This window comes from Corticium candelabrum, chromosome 22 (genome assembly GCF_963422355.1).
Source record: "Corticium candelabrum chromosome 22, ooCorCand1.1, whole genome shotgun sequence".
NCBI classification, from domain to species: domain Eukaryota; kingdom Metazoa; phylum Porifera; class Homoscleromorpha; order Homosclerophorida; family Plakinidae; genus Corticium; species Corticium candelabrum.
Window position 1 is genome coordinate 5504772 of NC_085106.1, and position 22965 is coordinate 5527736.

General features: G+C 40.2%; 1 protein-coding gene across 1 annotated transcript; it reads left to right on the forward strand.

Moving 5' to 3' along the window:
• The first annotated feature begins 484 nt into the window (after nt 1–484).
• LOC134197073 (uncharacterized) lies at nt 485–22959 on the forward strand. The gene is made up of 25 exons (XM_062666315.1): nt 485–493; nt 564–579; nt 632–986; nt 1051–1155; nt 1258–1333; nt 1385–1864; nt 1926–1985; nt 2043–2129; nt 2194–2262; nt 4350–4400; nt 4457–4498; nt 4558–4671; nt 4727–4790; nt 4855–4906; nt 6131–6227; nt 6284–6367; nt 6425–6466; nt 8556–8706; nt 15465–15558; nt 15623–15671; nt 22022–22134; nt 22194–22340; nt 22401–22438; nt 22494–22555; nt 22618–22959. Exons 1-25 carry the CDS (start codon nt 485–487, stop codon nt 22762–22764), a joined length of 2604 nt encoding a protein of 867 aa, XP_062522299.1. The 3' UTR covers nt 22765–22959.
• Nucleotides 22960–22965: the final 6 nt, after the last annotated feature.

Genomic DNA, 22965 nt, shown 5'->3' on the forward strand with positions numbered 1-22965 from the left:
ATTTCAGTCAGTATCATCTAATTTGACTTACGAATGAGATTCAAGGTATGACACAATAGGCTTTTTATCTGCTCAAACCGCATATATGATTGCATATAGACAGAGCCTAAACCGGATGTCTCTTAGACGCCAAATCCTAATGTTGCACTAATCAGGAACAACTCGCATGCAATTCAATTGTATCAGTTTTATTCAAGGAACATATCGATTTTTGGGGAAAAGTCTGAGGGACAGAGAGAGGGTGGGAAGAGGGAGGGAAGAGGGGAGGAGCGGAGGGAGAGGGAGGAGCGGAGGGAGAGGGAGGAGCAGACAGTGAGGGAGTCATTCAGATTTTTTTTGTTGAGTACAACATGCATACTTTAGTTGCAGCAGCGAGCATGTTCTCCAAGCTGTAGATACACAGTAAATTGGTTCTTTGCTCTTTGTTGTTCTTGCGGTCCTTTTGCAATACCAAACCCCAAGGAAAGTGGTAGGCCGGTCCTCAATGTTCAAGGTCTGTGTGTCTGTTGCTTGTTGATATGTTAGTTGGTGTGTGTTGTGTTGTGTTGTGTTGTGGTGTTTAGTGTGCTGCAGTGTTTAGTGTGGTGCAGCAGTGTATGGTTGTATGATAGTGTGCTGCTATTTTTATTAGAAGAAATGTTGCTGGAAGAACCAGATGTAGATCAAGAAGATGCTTTGTCTTCATCTCATGAATGTTCTCCTGAAACATTTGGTGAAGGATCAAAATGGTACCAAATGCCACAATATGACTCCATTGAAATGCAACTGACTGCATTAGAAAATTTACGTCCTTTGGAAGATGGAGACTCAGAAGTTGCTGGTTTGGGCAAATTTACTACGATTGCTTCTGGACGCCTTCCTGAGAAAGATGAAACGGTAGGTGTTGAGGGAGATGTGAGAGTCAGAAAAGCTAGCATTTTGGAAGTGATGGCTGTTGCCCCTCCTCCTTCTGTTCAAGCTTGGCTAGAGGACATGGAGATGGAACAGTGAGACATGATGTGGCTTGTATCAACATTTGTATGTTATATGTGTTCCATGGTTGATTCGCAGGTATATTCCAAGGTTTCTTGATTATGGCTATGACGCGATATGGGTGTGTGCACATTTAGATGACGATGATCTTGTACAGTTAGGCATTATAAACCCAGGAGACAGGTGAATTTTGATACATCTGAATACGCTTGTAGAATTAATATTGCAAGCTGACTGGCTCGATGTGTCAACTGACAGTTGTCTTTGTTTGTGTATGACTTGTAGGGCAAAGCTGCTTGCAAATGCCAATTTATGGAAATATCGTTTAGAACCAGCAGATATAAAGACGCCAAGGGGAAAGGTTGACACACTGATAATTGCTGTTACTTTTTTATATTAGTTGTTTACTTAGGATTCATCATTTTCATTTGATTTGTCATCATCAAAAGAAGCTGACTTGTCACTGATGTCAAACTTTGAGTCAACTGACAGTAGTAATGCTGATATGGTAGTAAATCAGTCTTCAGCAGCCATTCGAAGTCGATCTGCAAGTACAGCAGCTAGTGTTTGTACTGATCCTTCATCAGAATTATTGGAGTCTCCATCTTTGGACTTCCCCATTATGAGAAGTGCATCTGCCAGTGCTACTACAGGAAGTGGTATTGGACCAGTGTCATATGACACACTAACACGCCATTATCTAAAGATTACAACTGAAAAGCATGGAATTGACACTGATTATGGGAGAAGAGGACTTCGTGTTCGAAATCGAGGCAGAGTGGCAATATATGGAACACTACCTCGTGTCAAACAGGAGACAGCAGATAAGAGACAACTAAACAAACTTGATGAGTCAAGACATGACTTTATGAGAGTAAAATCATGGGATCCTGTATGCATGAGTTATTGGTTGTTAGGTGTTGCATTACTGATGTGTTATGTGGTGTGCATAGTCTGCTTTACTCGGTGAATTATACAATGACACAAGAGAGGCTCCACGAGCTGTTACTGAGGTGTTATCATATGCATATGAACTATATGTCATTCATGTTAATTATCTGTATATTTAGCCATTGAAGCATGTTGCTATGAACAGATCAAAAGGAAATGTTCGAATGGCTGGCTATCTAGAGAAACTGCCTCTGAATCAGAAGAAGGTGATTGTTGTTATGATAATGGCTACTTTTTCCAATGCTATATAGTTAGTGTTTGTTGCTATAGCCATCTTTTATTCACGGTTGGAAGAAGAGATATTTCAAAGCAACAGATGGAAATTTATTTTACTTTGATGTAAGCATTTATTTTTCTCAAGTTCGGCATGTTTAAAACTTGGAATGTGAAACTGGCATGGTGTGGTAGCAGAAAATTACATCTGCAATACATAATTGTCTTTGATTTGGTGTGAGGCATCTTTGAAATTGCTAAGAAGTAGCTTAAGTTTTTGAGTTTTTATTATCATAATTGTTGACCAGCGTAACCTGTCAACAGCAGTTTTGCAGAGTGTCTGTTCTATGGCTGTTTGCCTGTTTTTTACAATAATTATTATTATGTATGAGTAGTCAGTCACGTGCTGCCCAGCATTGTTGTTGGTCCATTAAGTATTGAAAGGCCATCTGTCAATTTTTTCATGATCATTTCTTTTATAGTTATTTCTCATTACCATTTGGAGAAGCTACCTGTAGCATAATGCAATTGTATGACTTATTAATGAACAGACTGCAAAAGAAGTATTGCAGTAGATGACATAACATTCCATTGCAATGTGTATATGTGGTTCTCAGCAACTTGAGCTGTTGTAGTTGCACACAGCCACCAAAGCAAATATAGCTGAGATGGACAAAAGAAATTATTGATGTTTAGCCTAAAATTAATGCACTTGCTTACAAGAGCAAGGTATTTCTTGCATAACCTATGCTAGTAGTTTATTAGTGTGGGCAAGCAGGCATGTGTGCACCTATTGTATGCTATAGTGTCCATGTCAGAAACAGATGGACTCTACTCTGTAAGTATTAGAAAACAACTAAACAAGCTTCTAGTTGCATGTGTTAACAACTTGTCATTGCGTGTGTTTTCAACCAGTAAACCTGTAGTGTCCTAGAACTGGTTTGCCTATAAACTCTTGGAGATGGTTGTCATTTAGGCATGCATTGTGGGGCATGGATAGTTTAATTTATCACATCGCCTGAGCCCTTTTTGCCAACTTATCACCAACGCGGTATGTAGGGTTGAGTTTGTGTTCAGTCTTTTGCTGTAAGAGCGGGTATCGGTATCAACCGTTTATGCTACAAAGCTGATTTCTATACCAAATCTCTGCGCTTGCAACAGAGCAGGTTCACGACTACTCAAATTTGTCATTGCAGTGCAAGGGCTCCTTTCGAGGCACCGACCCTGTGTAAAATTTCTTGATAACACAATGCTACACCTTCCAGTTCATTTGAACACACGCCCACACCTGTCCTGTGTAGACTGTATATATTGCCACTCTCTGCAATGCTTCCAGCGATTGAAGATTTCTTGCCGACTAAAAAGTGCTAACGTTTCTCTCTATTCTGATTGTATTTGCACTGAATCCAACTTACACATTTCCTGCACTGAGCTCTACACAGGGAGTGTGTCGATTTTTACCGTCAATGTCCACCTTGCTAATGTTGGTATACTGAACATCTGCTCATGCCAGACTGTTCCCACTGTGTCAAACTTCCTGGCGTATGACACGTCCAGAAAGGGTCTGGCTATGCGAGACCACCGTATTGCAAGTCACAATGAATACACAACTACTATTATGAACATTACCAATGTGGTAGCTACTGCTCTAGCTATAAGTATATTGATCTGAGTATATTGATCTAAGCTCAACTACCCTGTCCTTTCAATATATTTCTGTACTTTCAGTTCAAGAAAGAATACAAACAAGTATAAAAAACATTTTAAAAATGAGAACGATGTAGGGTTGCCGTACAAGAAAGAATAGAAACAAGACCATGTAAGGTGTGTTGCGACATCTTTCATGAATTCACTCATACAGACTGAGCAATATATCATCCCTACATTGCACTATTTTCTAGACACTGTGTGTTTTATATCCTAGAAGATGGTGCAATGTAGGGATGATGTATTGCTCAGTCTGTATGAGTGAATTCATGAAAGATGTCGCAACACACCTTACATGGTCTTGTTTCTATTCTTTTTCATATGGCAACCCCACATCTTTCTTATTTTTCAAAATGTTTTTGTATGTACTTTTGAAATTCAGGTGGTATTTAAAAGACTTTTTGAATCAATCACTGACAGTTATCACTCAAATTATGGCCTTAACATCATTTCAAGTAGTTATTATAATAGCTGTTTTAAGTAGTTATGAAAGTTGTTGTGTACAGGACAACAAGAGTGAAAAGGCTGTTGGTTTTATTAAACTTGCTGGGAGCAAGGTTAGTGTGATTTGTGTACTTTTATAGACTGATTCATTTTGGTATGTTGTTGCTAGATTGCTGCCGCTGGTCAAAAGCAGATTCAAATTACTGAGAGAGTATGTTGCTATTATTGGCAATGTGATGTTGTGCTATGGTGTTTGCATGATGTTGTTAGAGAGGAAAGTTTATGTTGTTACGGACTCAGACAACTCGTGAAGCTGAAGATTGGGTGCAAGTGTTAGAGTCTGAAAGTGTTGTTAATTTGTCTGATCAGCGAAAGTTTCTCAATGTAGAAGTGTGCTAACTTGCAGTATTTCTATTTTAATTACTATTGTTGTCTTTAGTTACGAGCTGTTATTATTGATCTTGGTTCATCATCTCTTCGAGCTGGTATTGCATATGACGATGGTGATGCCATTTCTTAAGTAGTGTCCAATGTCTTGTACTAAATGTACATGTGAACATATTTTAGCATATCCTCAACTCTTTCTGCCTCATGTGATTGCTGTTGACAAGCGAGAGAGGTGAGGAAATGGTTGTAGAGTGGTAGTGCAAGTAGTCTTTTCATCTACATGTCACTTTTTCCTATTTCAAGCAATGCTCTGTTCTATTTGTACAAGTTAGCTTTTCGTTCTTTTTTTTTTCTGAAAAGCCTCAAGCAAATACGCCCTGACATAGAGCTTGGAAAGACAGATAGATAGACACACAAAGAGCAAGACGTGAACATACTCTAAATGAAGTTTGTGCAGGAATCAAATTTGTCTGATTTCAAGGAAGTTTAGTATTAGTGTTAGTGAGGAAGTAGTTTTGCAATCATAGCAAGGTTACTGTACTTATACCAGTAATTTAGAGGAACACTCTGTCGTTTAGCGCTACACCCACACAAACTTGATTGCATAGCTACACAATCAAGATAGAAGGTTGGTCTGAACTACAGGCAAAGCTGGATATGAGTGCGTTAGATATTAGCAGCAAATAGCCTGAAAACGGAGTGCATACGATGGTCACGTGAGAAACATTTCGTCAACGTGGGCTAATGCTAGGAGCCTCGCTACCATCAAAATGCTAGAAGACACTCGCGAGACGTTGAGTAAATGTGCTCGTGGGTTAATGAAACGGGCATGGATGCACATGAAGGGCTGAAGGGACCAACTGCAGTGCATTTGTGCGCTTGCACTTATCACGTGACCCACTTATTGCTTACCACTTTATCATTGTATGCACTCTATTTTCATGCTGATATGTAGCGCTTGCAAGTTCAAACCTGGTTTTGCGCAAAATGTAACCTACTCAGTGCCTTCGACCTGAGGAAGGATGACGAGTTGGTTTGCGTGCGACCTGAACTCTGTTTCAACAATGAAATTGCAAAGTTGCTCCCGTACGTTTTCTTTATTTGTAATGGTGACTACGCTCTGATGTCCAGCTTTGCTTGTAGTTCAGCCCAACCTTCCAACTTGACTGCGTATAGTATGCAATCAAGTTTGCGGGGGGGGGGGGGGGGGGTAGCACTAAATGACGGAGTGTACCGCTAAATGACGGAGTGTACCTTTAATGAAATTTGGATAAGTGCAGAATTTAGATGTGAATGGAGGTGTTACCTGCATGAAATTGCATGGTTATGTTCCACACTCAAGGCAGTTCTTTTAGGGTAGACAGATGTTTGTTTGCAGGATTGATCATCTTTGTGTTTGTTTTTGTGATTATCTTAATGGACCATTGTTATGATCTTGATGCTCTTTGTATGGCAGTGCTACTAGAAAGTTTGGTATTAAAGCACTACGACCAGACGTTAGAGATTTATGTGATGTCTATTATCCTTTCCGATCATCAGCTGGAGTTGACAAGGTAAATGTGATCCAATCATTATTTATTGACAAAGTTGGTTGTTACTCATCACATAGAAAACAAGAGCTAATGCTCAAGATCTTATATGCATGTTTGAAGATGTTTTTTGTCAGTTGCAAATTGATCCCAGGCAATTCAAGGTTGGTTGTTTTTGAAACTATCTGAGCAATTTTTATTGTAGATTATGTTTGTTGCAGGTTATTATCAGTTACTCACAGTTTACAACACAAAGAGCCAAGGTAACTTTACATTATGTTATGTTACATGTATTTGTCTACTAATTCATTTGTTGGTGTATTGGTGTTGGTGTTAATTGCTTTTATTAGTTACATAGATAGATGTTACACCATTCTTGTGCATGAAGATGTATACTGGGGTAAAGCACCTTGGAAACGATTGATACGTGTGATGGTGCTGGAATAGAGCTTATGAAGTGTTTGATGCTGGAACTCTTGCATTTAAGAATAACTGTGGGCAGTATAGTGCCTGTATCTCACCTAATATGTTGACATGCAGTTGAGAATCACTACTCTAACAGGAGCATATAAGACAACTAATTAAATGGAGTTTAAACATGGTTGATGCAGTTATATCAAAGTTGATTTCTATCATTTTTTATCTCATGCAAAAGCAAGTTGCTCTTGAAAAATAGCTTTGCCTTCGAGAAGTTCAATGGTACCCTAGTTGCCAGCCAATGCGACTCTGTAAATTGGAAATCGCATTTCGAATGCTCTCAGACAAACAAGGTGCGCGAGGCATGGCACCACTAGAGGAAGACCCTGATCATTTTGTATTGGAAAATTCTCGATTAGCGTGACACAACTTTCTACATCAAATCGCCTGATTTGAGACAACACTTGAAGATTCACGTTCACTGTGAGGTAGGTGCAGCTTCGTAGCAATGAGAGGAAATGCTGCATGCATTTGTTATGACTTTCGGTGCGTGTAGGTCTGGAACTTCAAGGAAACATGCCCTCAATTTCCGCTTTGATGTGTAGTACTGTAAAGAGACTGGAACAGGTAGGAAACTACAATGCTTGTACACCTGTCATAACCGTAACCCTAGCCTGCCCACTAAATCTGCTTTGAAATCTCTCTCAAAGCAGTAAAACTTGAAATGATCTAACCATACTCTGGAATGGGGTCTGACTGCCTCCTTTTTAACCTTAAACACAAAATCCACTCTCTCAACCACACTTGATCGAATGGAAATCTAAACAGACTTCTTTCTCCATTTCTGGCACGTTTATGACAAACTTTACAAGAACCTTGGATATCTCAAATCAGAGTTAGGAAAGTTGATGCTGTGTTTCCTCGGAGTTCCAGATCTATGCTTATGGAAGTCATAACGGATGCCTGCAGTGTTTTCCTCTCATCACTAAGAAACTAAACCTACCTCACAGTGAAGGTGAATATTCAAGTGTTGTCTCCAATCAAGTGATTTGATGTAGAGAGTCGCGTCGTGCTAATCGAGATTTTTCCAATACAAAACAATCCAGGTCTTCCTCCGGTGACGTCATACCTCGCACACACTTGTCTGGAGCATTCGAAATGTGATTTCTTCTTTATGAAGTTGCTTTTGCTGGTGACTAGGGTACGGTTGAATTTCTTGAAGGCAAGGCTACTTTTCAAGAGCACTTTGTCTTTGTGTGGGAGTTCCCCTTTAACTGATTGAGGTTATGCAATAAGAGAACAATGTGGTTATGCACTAAGAGAACAAGATGGTTATAAAGACTTAGCCAGAAACTGATAGGGCTGACTGAGTACAGATTGGAGTTGTTTAACACTATTTTGGTTCATGCACTACAGTTGCATACTTAGAATATACTGTATAAGAAGAAATGTTGGCGGGAATTTATTTTGGCAGATTGGCGGATTTTTCAGCGACCCCTGAGATAGGATCTGCCATTTAATTGATTTGGCCACCTGGATATGTTGACGACATCAGGCACTTGAATCAGCTATGAGGCCCTGAGGCCATGGATGAAGCTGGACTGTCACATTCACGTGAATCCCGTTCTTTGAACTGACACAGCAGTTCTTCATCGCTATGCAGTAGTTGGAGATCAGTAAGTTAGGGAAATGTGAGCCACAAATGCAGCTGTCAATCACAAACTTCTACATGACCATTTATGATAAGGCATATCAGTCAAACAAGGATGTCCAACCGCCAAAATATAATCCGCCAATGTTTCATCTTATACGGTAGTTGACTTTACTAGTTTCTGCATATAGTTGACAGATAAACCAAATGGAAAATTTTTGTTTAGTTTCGTGCTTTTGACATTAAATAACATAGCTTTGAGCTATGGCATCTGTTTCTGATAGGAGCTGATCATGAATGTTCTGTTTGAACATTTTGGGGTTCAAGGAATTTACATGCAGGAACAATCTGTACTATCAATGTACTCATATCATGAGACTACAGGTGTAATGGTTGATATTGGAGATAGGATGGACATTGTTCCTGTTGTTGAAGGTGCGTACTTAGTTGGGGTTTTGTAAATTTTTTTGTAATCAATTTCATGTAGGTAGGTGATGAGGCAGTTTATATAAATGCACATCAATGAGCTAATTAGAGCAATACTGTCAAGATTTGTGCGCATGCTTGTGCTTGTAGGCATGTCACACTTCCTCACAAACCCACATTGGGATGCCTAGGACTGCATCATGTTTCTTTGCAGCAAAACTTGGTCTAGGGTATCAGATACGTCTGCTGATGAACTAAGCAGTGTCTATTCCCATATGCAGACAATGTTTTTTGCTAGGAAGTCTAGGCAGTTGAGTATGCATGTTTTTCAGAACAACTGAAGCTAGATACAACTGCAAGAATATGTGCCAGAGTCTGTTTGAGAAATATTGGAGGAATAGAGGTTGTGAAAGTAAAGCAGTAGGGGCCTTGATATATTTTACTATGTGGATGCAGACAGAAACTTAGCAGAAATTATGAAGACTCTGATATTAGCCTTAAGCAGTTATTATGCAGTCACCAAGGTCTAGACAATAGGTGTCTTGCTTTAGTTTAATGGTCTTTTTACACTTGCAGTGCACTTTGTGGTGATGTCGTGACCCTAGTCGTACACCTCCGGCTTCTCTTCCAGTATATTGATGACATACAGTGAATCACTTTTGGGAGTTCCTTGGGTCACATGCGAGTTCTAAACGGGCTGTGTTTGTCGTAGAAAGGAACTGTTTGAACTTGAAAACATGTGCCATGCCTGCTCTATATTTGAGAACCCTATGTAGAGTTCAAACTGTACACCGTGGTAGTAACACAACTGAACAAACAATGCAAGTAGCAGCAGCAGTACTGTAGTAGCAGCAACAGCAGTACATAGTAGTAGTAGTAGTATATTTCAACATCAGCAGACATACAATGTAGGAAGATAACAGAAGTAAAAATCTAAAAGACTGACTTACGATAGTGTCAGTTTGAACAGCGTCATTACATCCATAAACACACACGTGTCTATAATATAGAACGACCACACACACACACACACACACACACACACACACACACACACACACACACACACACACACACACACACACACACACACACACACACACACACACACACCTATAGCTACAACACAACTAGCAGACAACTAACAGACAACAGTCACACTTTTCTACAGCAGTACATAGTAGTAGTAGTGGTAGTGGTAGTGGTAATTGTGATGTTGACTTAAGTGGGTTTGTTTAATTGAATGGATTGATATAGTGTTGTGTTGAGTGCCGTTGTAGTGGCTTTTGTAGTATGGGCATGACCAGTGGATGCTTGTGGTAGTGGTAGTGGTAGTAGTAGTAATATGGTTACATTGCAATTAAAGGTACAGTCTGTCGTTTAGCGCTACGCCCCTGCAAACTTGACTGCATACTATATGCAATCAAGTTGGAAAGTTGGGCTTAACTACAGGCAAAGCTAGATATCAGAGCGTAGTCATTGTTACAAATAAGGAAAACGTACGAGAGCGATTTTGCAATCTTGTTGTTGAAGCAGAGTTCGGATCACGTGCAAACCAACTCGTCATCTTTCCTCAGGTCGAAGGCACCAAAGAAGTTACACTTTACACAAAACCAGGTTTGAACATGCGAGCGCATACGATGATCACGTGGTAAGCAATAAGTAGGTCACGTGATAAGTGGAAGTATTCAAAATGCAGTGCAGTTGGTCCCTTCAACCATGTATGCACATCCATGCCCGTTCCATAACCCATGAGCTCATTTTCTTTACGTCTCGCGACTGTCTTCTAGCATTTTGATGGTAGCGAGGCTTCTAGCCTTAGCGTGCGTTGACGGAATGTTTCTCATGTGACCATCGTATGCGCTCTGTTTTCACACTATTTGCTGCTAATATCTCGCGCTCTCATGTCCAGCGTATCCTGTAGTTCAGACCAACGTTTTATCTTAATTGTGTAGCTATGCAATAAAGTTTGCGTGGGCATAGCACTAAACGACTGAGTGTACCTTTAAGTTAATGCTGCCTATTGGGTTCTTATTCACTGAATTATTGGAAGATGGATGTTTACAGCGTTAGACAAACAATCAATTCTCTCAACTTGCTGAGCTCTTAGAGACCACAATAATGTCAAACTTATTGTTGCAATTACAAATCGCCGTACCCCTAGAGAGATGGAAAGAAGCCTTTTTGCGCTACCATGTCGCTACAGCCCGGGTCTTGAAATAATAAATGTAAATCTCACTCATCACAATATAAAGGTACTTCAAAATCATGACTGCTCTTTGATGAAGTCATCTGTGGCGAAGGAAAGGACATAACTGAGGCAATTCAGCAGTAAGTAGCCAAGAAGTTAAACAAACCAGAGAAGGAAGACAATTTGACAAAGACTGCTAACAGGATAAAGCGATCAATATTTACCTTAAACATCCTCTAGAATTAACCAAACAGATAGGTGTATCAAACTGGCTGACAGCCCTTCCTCTCAAACAACATGGATTTTTGTTGGCCAGATTAGAGTTCAGTGATGCTTTGGCTTTACCATATGGATGACGTCTTTTGAATCTTGTTGATCAATGTGCCTGTGGAGCTGATTATTGTGTCGATCATGCTTTGTCTTGCCCCACAGGTGGTTTATCCATGGCATCTATAAGAAATGTAGTTTGAGATCTTGTAACTGGTTTGCTAATTGAGATATGCTATGATGTACAGTCTGAGCCAATTTTACAGCCATTAAATGGAGAAGTTCTATCTCGGAAGACCAGCTCTACTGACGATGATGCAGGATTGGAACTTGTGGATTCTGAGGAGGTCGTTTTGAAAGAACATATTTGATGTTTGAATTTTTAACCTGAATACAGAGTCTTACAGCACAATCAGTTTAGCATCTTACTACTGAAGCACGAGCTCGAAAAAAGAGGAAATATGAGAAACGGATCCTAAAAGTGGAGCAAGCATCATTTACACCTTGTATTCGCTTGCACTGGTGGGGCCAACAAACTAACAACTACTTTTCTTAAAGGAGAACTCCCACGATTTTGTATGTAAGGTTTAGATGAAAGATACCACGGTGAGTGATTCATCTATCAATGATTTACAGCTCTTACTGTTCTCTAATTGTCAGTAGAAGGCTGTAAAGTAGGGGCGTGACTGTGGGGTGCGTAGCCATGTTAGTTGATGATGTCATGAGTTCATGATGCGCAAACGCTATTATACGTGTCGTGCTGCCAGATCTAGACTTGGACATGGCTGACATTGAACCTACCATTTTGAGCCTGAGCGTAGAGTAGTTGATGATTCTTCGAGTACGGAAGATGCAGACGGCAAAGACGGCAGAGAACCAACTGAAGATGGCGAGAGAGTGGGCAACACGGAGTGGTGTAACTATGGAATGTGTGATAATATGCCTGCTGGTAAAGAATGCCTTTGTTGCGAAGAATTGAACAAACTAGACTGGATGTTGCGTACTTTACGTTGCATTACTCAGCACGAAGATTTTGCTTCTTTGTGCCTAAATAGTACACAGGAAGAAATGGCAGGGGTGGGAGTGAGAAGAGTGATACCAGCACGTGTTGTGACTTTTATTAGAATGCACTTTCCTGAAGAAACTGCAGAATATGTTGAATGCCAAGAAAGTAATGATGGACCACAGTGGTCGGTGTAAATGTTTTTGCTAGCTAGCATTATTGGAATCTGGTTTTGTAGTTTTCTATAACTGTTTGTTTTGGTGGTCTAGGGCATGTTGCAATATTAAGGGGTATAGAGACTTGTGGTGGCTTAGTCTTCATTGTCTCGTGGATGGTGCTTCTTTCAAGAACTGCAGCTGGCATATCACTATGGTATCCATAGGACTTTGGCTCTATTATAGGCTTTGCAATCAATTTCTTTTTGGCTTTAGGAAAGACAACTTTGTACCTCTTGTTCATTGGCTGTTGTAGCTTGGCTTCTATCAACATGATTGTTGTGATCCAGAGCTGCCAGTTGGGTTCAAGCAATCATTCCTTTGTAGCCAAAGTGCAGTCTTTTGGCACAGTACTTTAGTAAAAGGGAGTGGTACACTTCAAGAATCCAGTATGACAAAATTGATTCAGTGTGCCAATATCTTTTAATAACATTTGTCAAGGACAACTGATTTCAATGTTTCATGAGGAGGAGAACCTTTTTTAACCACTCCTTGCCTTGTCTCCCTTTATCGGGAAGTTGCTGGTGGGCACATTTTAGGAAGTGGTTTGCACTGGCCCAAGTGTGTACATCAGAAATGTGATGAAGAATAGACATCCATTTATTTCTCTTTCAAGATCTCTCTGTTACCATGGCAAGAGGAAGCACACCACCACAGGTGATTGCATATTGATAGTATCCATGGAAGCAGTGTTCTCCCCAGAAATCGTAGAAGGCAGAGCGGAATACTTCGTGAAGTGGGCGTTACCCAATGCCACACCCAATGGCAGCTAAAACTATATTTTACAGATCAATGAGGCTCAACTGTGTCAAGCTCTAGAAATTTCGTCGTCCTTGCTTGACAGTGCGTGGGTTGCTTCTATAGAGAGACAGCTGATTCATAGCACGAGCGGCTTTCATGCTTTTGTAGACTAAATAGCTTTCACATCTTTTAGTTCTAGATTGTGTCTTTCGACAAAGAGAGCACAGCAGTGACTGTGTCTCCTTTCTGCCTCACTACAGAAGCCATGGGAAATGATCTAGCCACTGGCAATCTACTTCAGTCGTCCTGTGCTTTATTATGATCAGTTGCTGTTCATTTTCTTTCAACAATGCAGGTGTTCTTATTTTCTACAGCGTTGCTTGTAAAGAAAGACTAAATTTTTAGTAGTTGTCTGCGACACCGACATGACACGTGCACTTCACTGACATGTATACGTATACCAACTTGCACGTGAACAGCAGCTGGTTAATTTAAGGGCTGTGTACGTGGGTGTAAAAGTGCTTTAGTGTTCCGCACAATTAGATGCCACTCGCTGTCTTAGTTAATTAATTTAATAAGGTTACTTTGAGATCCTCAAAGTCTTGGCATCAGGATGATCTACTTTACCTAAAAGCTTAATTGCTTAGAATAAGGAAGAGTGACCCACTCTGCCAAAAGATCCTGGGGAGAACACTGACTGTCATTGGAAGGAGGCTCTGACAAGCCTTTTGCTTTCCCTGTTGGTGAGCTTCTTAGAAACTCCTTCACATGTCGTGCTGATGTACCACTAATGGATATTTTTTCTGCACATAAAGCTAGCGATTTGTATGCATGTACCTTCTGTCTACATTTTGTGGACATATACATGTAGGCGTAATGTAATGTATTACAATGTGTTACAACGTGTTGATACACTATTGGTGTGTATGCATTTGTAAGGTGAGGCATGGCCATTATGAATGGAGGTTACAGCTCTTTGTGCTTGCTTCCTGCCGGTGGTACGTGGTGGTTTTTGCTCCGTGAAAGAAAAGATTGTAGGCAATGCACCTGGCTTGAGACATCTGACGGTTTCATTCCGAGTAGCTCAACTTTTAGGTGACGTGTAAAACATTCTGGAGTAAAGTGCTCAGAACAAGCACAGCTGTGCTTGGATACGGGTGGGTCTGTCAAACGCAGCTTGACAAGCCATTTGCTTCAAGAGTTCTGGCTTCTTTATCGGTACAGTAAAGAAACTCACTTCTCGCTTGATGTTGACGTCTTTGTTACAACAACCGAAGGCTATACAGTGTACCATTTCCTGCATGTGTGCTGAGATAACTTCCCCTATACTGCACGTGAAGCGCTATAAACTCATGATGTCATTAACTAACATGGTGTCGCACTGCACAGTTATGCCCCCTACCTTACAGGCTTCTACTGGCAATTAGAGAATGGTAAGCACTGTAAATTATTGATTGATGGATCACGTGGCAACAGATCAAGAAAGTTTTCAAACATGTGGAATAATTGCATCCTCGGTTAAGAGTCGCTTGCTTTCCTGAACAGTGACGTGATGACATTAATTTAGCTATTTGTTATACAGATACTTTTATTGATACCATTACAGTTGTAGGTACAGTAGCAGTAGTGGATTTTACATACACAGATGTTTAGCATAGTACTGTAATAGTAGTTTTATTGTCAAATATACCATGTGTCACTGTTACGATACAATCTATTAGAAATTTGATAGAGTCAAAACATACCTATATAGTAGCTAGTTAGGAGCACTGTGCACAATGCTCCAATGGTTCTTTTGGCAACCATAGTGTTGTGTTCACAAACCAAATCGCAGGTTGTAGTTGCCAATGGCAAGCAGGCGACTGGGAATTTGAAGTCCTGCTGCAGGTAGAAGTAGGCATGTTAATACATACTATGCATGTTTGACTGTGAGGGAAAATGTAAACAAGACTTTCGGTTGGTCAGGTGCCTTTGTATGCAGACGAAGTTTAGGTGTTTCTACTTGGTTATCTTTGAACAAAATCAATGGAAGAGCATGTTACAGTTTTTTTGTGAAGAACATTCCATATTCCATTTAATATATATGCTCGTTTAGATTTGGCAGAGTGAATAAAGTTGTCTTCAATTAAGACAGGGTTGTGCAAAACGTACTTGTTGGAGAGAGGGAGCACTACGATGGAGCTGCAGAATTTATGGTCTCCACTCGCATTACACGGTCTACCAACTATGCATCACTTACATGATTTCTCCATGCTCTTAATACATAACAGCTTATTATGAATTAATTAATGATTCCGTTGTAACTAAAAGATGGATTCTTGAAACTGCGACTTTGTGATGCTATGTTTAGGTTATGTGGTTGAGTCTGGAGTGACTCGTTTACCATATGGAGGGAACACACTCACTGACCATTTGATGAGACTATTAACAGAGTCTGGTTACAGGTGTGTCATGCTTTGGTTACTCTTGCTCATGTAATTACTATGCATAAATGATCACATTTCTCAGGTACTTTTCGGATGTTGAGTCTTACATTACAAGATATGTTAAAGAGAAGGTAAATACATTTTGTATTTGCAATTGTTAAAGACGATCATTGTGCTATGACAACAGACGTTATAAGACTCCATTTATTCAACTGTATGAGTACCTGAGGTATACTGTAAATCCACAAAGTTTCAACTTTTATGAGTACCCGAGGCATGCTGTAAATTCACAAATTTTTGTACACGTCTATTTTTGTACATTTGACGAGTAGACATTTTATACGCATCTTATTTTCATACGGGCTTTTAACGAACAAATTTTTACCGCACGGTGGTACAGTAACTCTTTCATTCTACATGGTCAGCATATGTCAGTCATGAGTTCTAAGCTAAAGCAAGGTATCCATGCTTGGCTCATGACAAAAGATAAAAAAGAACTACCACCAAAGAGAGCAGCAGCATCCAGGATTCAACAAGAGGACATCGCATGCGCAGTTGCAAATGATGGTGTAGATGAAGCTCTGGATTGAGATCACTTGGCAGCTAAGCGCAGAAAGAGAGGACAATATCACATCTACGACTCCAAGGCTAGGCTGACTATTAACCGAGTCGCTGAAGACTGTGGACTTATGAGGGCTTGTGCTCGTCTGCAAAATTTGCTGAATCACAGAATCACAAGGTCAACAGTTCAATCAATGTGCAATGCGTATTGAAAAGAGTTACTAGTATCGAACCAATGACCTGAGGAAATGGTACAACTAGCAGAAAAGGTCACGGCAGGCGCCGTCTTCTTGGACTGGCATTGGACGAAGAAGTGATGACTTATATTACTTGCATGCCTTGCAAGACAGCAGTTGCTTCATCAACCGAAGGGTAGTGTTGGGGTGTGCATTAGGACTAGTTTGAAAGAACAAACTATCACTGTTTCAAGAATATCAACTGGCTGATTCATCTTCTGTTGATGCCATAAGTGTCTGTCACAGCGGCAGTGGCAGTGTACCTTCAGAAACAGTTTGAGTTGAGTGACATCATAACGTTACAAACTGGACATGTTGTACACAGAGAGTTTCATTTTAGTCTTGTCATTGTAAAACCAGTGTATTGTTCTGTTGGATCTTGTGTTGTGGTACATCATCAACATCGCTAGTGGCAATTTCTAATAACAGTGCTATCCAAGAAAAATTTTAGTATGCATTTTAATTTAGTGCATTTAGGAGTAGTACTAACAATACGAAATAAAATGCATACCAAAATTTGTGGATTTACAGCAGTCTAAATTGATCTCTTTGTATCGGCATGTCACTGCATGATTTAAATTGCATGCAGCAGTAATGTTTGACCCTTTTATAAAGTGGCTCAGTCTTAATTATACGCTTGTACATCTTGGAAAATTTTTAGATGGTTAGATTCTCTTCTTAATTAAATAGAGCACTGTGTGCTTCTATACATCCAGAAGCATCTTAGAAAGAAGTGAATGTGCTTGTATTTGTAAACGGAGCATGTTTTCTTGGAGTATCATACTTATGCGTTATGATGCCACCATCAGTGAGTCAGCAAAAGACTTCTTACGTTTAGGGAATTAATACAGGAGAAGGCTTTAGCTGTTTCCGATAATCTCTCTTGAGACATTTGGACAGTGGTCATGTCTTCTTTCATTGTCATTCTGCTATACACTGTGCATCATTGTGACTCTCCCCAAGGCTTTGAATTTACAGATATGGACATCAAATTTTAGCTTGACTCACATGCAGTAACTTCAGAGTACCCGTACCATTTGACATCAATCATGACAATAGAACATGTTTCAACTTGCTACTTGAAGAGAAGAGATGAGAAAACTACGTCAATTGTTCCTTTCATTGAGCATTGCAAAACTGCCATTCTTGCTAAGCGTGAAACGAAGATGTATCTAGATCTCACATAATACAGCACGCAGGAAGCTACTGTTGGTGTGAATAGGTTATCAAACTTTAGTGTATAGACCTTATTCGCTTCTGTGACGTTGGTCATGTAACTGTGATGTTACCTTGGTTATGTGCCATATTGAGTGGCAATGGTGAAAAGTTGTTCTGCAGTTCAATGCAATAGCAGATGGGAGAAGGCATTTCGTTGAGTTTTTACCAATTTCATGCGGAGTTAGATCGCCAGTGTCAATGCATTGCGGCAGTCATTTGAAAGGAGTGGTCTTCAAGTGAGCACAGTTGACTCTGTTCTTCATTTCGTGTCAGGAAAGAAGTCGGATGGTCCACTTTCACCAGTCTTTTCCTACATTGCCAGTCCTGTTAAAAAGCATCAGGAAAGAATTTGAAAGCATACACTCGCCGTGAATGAGCTTGTCAAGACTGCGTTAGACCCAGAAATACAGCATCTGCCATACAGGTGCTGTACCCGCATATAATAATTCCTCACTTTACAACAGCAACCATTTATTTACATGCAGCAGACAGACACGCCACTTGAACGTGTTGCCATTTAGTCACGTGGACAAATACATAGAGTCCCGGACATAAGTAAGGTCTATACCCGTGTAATTGGTTATTCGTTCCGAGTTATTGGTTAGGCTAAACTTGAAAAAGCCCCTTTTTCAATTTTTGCTTAGGTGTGTCATATGATGGGGTTATCAAGCCGCACATGCACAGAATTATGACCCAGTGGCTTTTTAAATATATTACTAACATAATGAATAACCCAGTCCCTGTTTTGACTCTTGTCATTATTAGACTGTAGCTGTCATATATGGCAGATCTAGAAATTAGTGAAGGATAGAAGATACACATTATTTGGTTCATTTTTAAAACATGGAAATATCACATGTAACCCAAGGCATGCATGCACTAGGGTTATAGTAAACTAGCTCACCATCTCGTTTTCCGTACGGACAGATTAGATTATCAGTTGTTAGTAAATAAGTATAGCTCATTCACAGAATTAGCAGCCACAGACAGAATTCTCATGAACATTAATTATTTTGACGTTGTATGCAGATTTATGTTGTTGCATGAGTATCCCATTCTAACAATTTATCACGAAGTATATCTCGTTCACATGCATTTTTATTCCATTCTGAAAATTTAGTAAATTACTAATACCACCAATGACTCGACAGACTCGACACACCCCATACGCATGGACTCATTAAATTATATTAGTTTGGTAGGAGTATGCATACTGTACCTTGTTTCTGGTAGCTTTGTGCAACTATTTGGCATAAAGATTGCTTGTCCTTTCTCAGCCAGCTGTATAAACATGCCTTGGCATGTGGTGTTTAGTGATGTGCACATGACCTTATATCTCATGACTTACCTTATATGCATTCTTGTAACCTAAACTAGCAGTTGAGGGTTTAGCACTTTGGTACTTCTTTATTTTTTATTTAGTACACTTTGGTTCTTTGGCGGTTGAATTTGATTTTGATGCCTTTTGTTGAGATCTCGAAGCATAATGCTGTAGGTGGACAGAGTGACATAATAAGGCGCAGTGACAATCTCTATAATCCTATACTATAATACGGAATGTGTCGAGATCGATCGTCCGAGACGAACGGTCAAGTCGGATTTTGCCTAGACTGCTTCCGACGCCCCGAAATAAGACTTTGTGGCAGCCTACAGTCCGAGTAAGCCAGCTTACTGGACCGCTTGTGTGTGCATGCGTCCGTCCATGTGTCACGGAAGATGCGGCTTCTTTGGGAACAGACATTATTTAAGCGACACTGTCAAGATTTTATCCTCGGATACCTAGCGCCTAAACGCCCCCACAAACTTGAATTTAGGTAGAAATTTTTCAAGTTCTTCAAAACGAGGAATCGTTGGCAAGTGCGATTTTACCTGTAGTTATATTGCGTTATCTGCCACATTTTGGCAATAGATCGACTTTTGTCGTGCTTTGAGTGCCTGACAGCCGATATCGTCGTACTTGACTAGGTCATTGCGCATGGATTTGATACGTCGTATAAGTTTTGTAAATATAGAGCAAGTATAGCGTTTGTTTTCGACTTCGAACGGTTACTTTCTACGGCGAAAACGGGCCCTTTGCAAGCCGCACGTGATGGACAAGATTCCCGGAAGTTGTCACCGATATGACTTCGGTATCTCAGAAGAGAAGCCATGGAGGTGCACGTCAAGGGGCAGGACGTCGCCGCAAGTGCACAACAAGTGTTATGAAGACTATTAAACTGTCGCAAGACATCTATACAAAAAGTCCCATTGTCTGCGTACCGGAATAACCACTGCTCCTTCGTCAGCAGACGTGTCTGATGCACTAATACGCGTTCTATCGTCACGAAACGCCATTACGCTGTCCTAGGAGTCCCGATGTAGGTTTGCGCGCGAAGTGTGACACGCCTAGAGCGCACAAGCATGCGCACTTGTGCGCTCAAATCTTGACAGTGTCGCTTTAATATGTAGGAAGAGTCTGATATGAGGATGATACAGACAGAACTCTGGTTCCAAAGTGGATACAACGACAACAGCAAATGCATAGAGTTAATGAGTAGAATTGTCTGTCTACACAGGGGTGTTGTTACTTTTTAATGCACGCTAAGTAAGCGTGGTTATACAGAAACCAGCGCGCACACACGAAGGAGTGAGCCTGTGACAAGAAATGCATGGTAAATAATAACAGATAGCTTTACATCATGACTGGGGTGGTTGACGTTATTGTCAAAAGGAAATGAATCTTTGTCATATGGCCATATGTGAATACAGTTTTCAGCTATTAGCCTATCGAATAGTGAGACGTTTAATTAAGTGTTGTACTCATAGTAATAATGGAGGTGGGGTGGGGGTGGTGTATTGCTTAAGAAAGCTTGTGCGTCAATTTTTTAGTGTTACTGTTTTACTCTGCATTGTTGCACTGTTTCAAAATCATTACAAGATAATTAAATAACATTATTAGGTTATTATTAAACAATTGATGACATCATAAGAAATTGACATACAAATTTTCTTCAGCAATACCCCATTAGTGACCCTGCGTACGCCACTGAAGTGACGTTCAATGGGAATGCTGCTACTCTAGAAACAATTTGATCACAGTGACACATGATACGGCGAACATGTTATTTAGGATTTGTGTTCTCTCTGCCTCTAAGTGTAACGCGCAAATTTCATTAACTTAAAATTAAATTGCTACCGCCCATAGGGCAGGGTCAGTCCTGCTAGCATATGACAAGCAACAATGATCACTTTTCACTTGACACATTTTTGACAATCTGATAGACTTAGATACGTATATATGACGAAGAGATTCCTGCTGATCAAACCCATCTCCACTTGCACACGAAATTTCTGAAATGGTGCATCGGATGCACTGAATTTAAACTGCCCGTTTGAGACCTCGGATGGTAGGAGCTTGTCGTTTATTGCTGGATATTTTTATCATGTCAGGGTCTTGAAAAAAATATAGTATGCCTACCTACCTTGTTTGGGCCGTGTACACGTGCCGAATAGCTACCACAGCAACGTCTTCGAATCATGATGTGGACGGTACTGTCGAAAAACATGCAGATGAGATCTGCCTGTGTACACTCGTGGAATAACTGCCACATTCGATAATCCTGTTCTCTGCAACAGCAGCAACATCTTCAAGTGACCATGTCCAAAGGGGCTGTCGAATCGGCGAGAGTCAGACAAGACGTGACTTCGTGGTATATATACGGGTATTTGCACATGACTTCCACGTTCCTGCTGTCAGGATATAAATTTCTGAACAAGATTTTCGAAACGGGACACTCGGCTTCTATTCAGTTGTCTTAAAGTCAATATCCAATCAGCCTGGGTGAAGAAAGGGATCTCATCTAGTATACACTATTTATTACACTGGACACATTTCACCAGAGGAAAATGATAATGAAGACAGGTTCACAGAGAAACAATGACAGTTTGTCACTGTTGTACATCAGTTCATGCAGTAGAGCCAAGAGTACCTCAAACATTGTGATGCTTACATCACAATCTGCAGAAAAGGAAGCACCTGTTTTGTGGTGATATTTCTAAACATGGGATGGTGCGTCCAGCAAGTGTGACTGTCTGAAGATTTATGCTTTGGCTGGTTGATTTTGCATAATAAGAAAAGCAAATCAAGCGTAGGTCAGCTGTTCCTTCAAAGTACTTCTACATAAACTGTGATATGACTTAATATATTGGCAGATTTGGTAGCAGCAAATGGAAGTTTATGCTTTGAGGTATTTTTGTTTAATGGAGGTGAAAAATTGAGGTGAAAAATTGAGGTGAACAACAATCTCAATTATTTACCTACATCACATGTACATGTACCTTCTGACTGCTATGCCTGCTTTTAATAATATTTTAAAAACTGTCTGGCAATGAGGTGGTGACAAGACATGTTTTAAAAGGCATAAAAGGAGACAGATAAATATCATGGCATGCTAATCATGTGCATAGTCAGGGTGGATTGTTTGTAGGCTTCTCTCGTGGCTTTGAGTTATGAGACAACGCTGTCAGCAGTTGAAGCTAACCCTCAACGGTACACTGCTGCTGTAGAAGTAGGCCACCTCGATCTACCAGATAAATCACAGTAAACTTTGTTACCTCACATGTCTGTATGTTGCATTGCATTATTCATTGTAATGTTAGAACTATTTCCCTAAGCTCTGCTCGATTTCGAACAAGTGAAGGCTTATTTCAACCTCGTCTCTTGGGAAAAGACAATCCTGGGATTCATGAACTTGTTCAGAAAGCAGTACAAGCATGTGCCGTAGACACAAGGAAAGAGCTTTATCGGTACGAATATAGAAGTCTCATAACTTTGGTTCAAATAGTTTAGTTTTGATGCATGCATAGCAACATTTTCTTGAGTGGAGGAACAACAAAACTTCGAGGTATGACGGCAGGTTATTTCTAGTGATGAAGCAAATATATGATTTTGTTCTCAAGGATTCGCCGAACGGTTGGAGAAAGAACTGTGTGCTCTTGTTCCATCGTCTGTGCTGATACAGGTGCCTGTTTGCTTGTTTTTCATATGCCTGATTACAATGATACTCTTTTTTGCTGTCATTAGGTTCATGCAGGTCCATATCGGCAACATGCTGCATTTATGGGTGCTTCTGTGGCAGCATCGCTCTCCAACTTTGATGAAATGTGTGTATGGCAGGACGATTGGTTGAAAAATGGCCCGGAATCAATGCAGAAATGGTCACTCTATTAGTAGAAATCTGCTGAGCAGAAAGCCACAGACAGGTGGAGAACACTTGATAATGCTAATACGCTACACAGGTAGTAACTGTCAATATTATAATTTGTGACATATTGCTATCCAATGTAGTGCCTTGTTAGGTTTGCCTAAGGTTGTAGATGTAGGGAAAATGAGTACGTACTAACTGCAGTGGTGATCAAAAGCAAATTGAAA

Bases quoted from the DNA above. Each gene is read 5' to 3' on its own strand.
- LOC134197073 (XM_062666315.1), top strand. The intron at 22,135-22,193 runs GTAAACTTTGTT...TTGTAATGTTAG, and splicing joins GATCTACCAGATAAATCACA to AACTATTTCCCTAAGCTCTG. The intron at 22,341-22,400 runs GTACGAATATAG...ATGCATGCATAG, and splicing joins ACAAGGAAAGAGCTTTATCG to CAACATTTTCTTGAGTGGAG.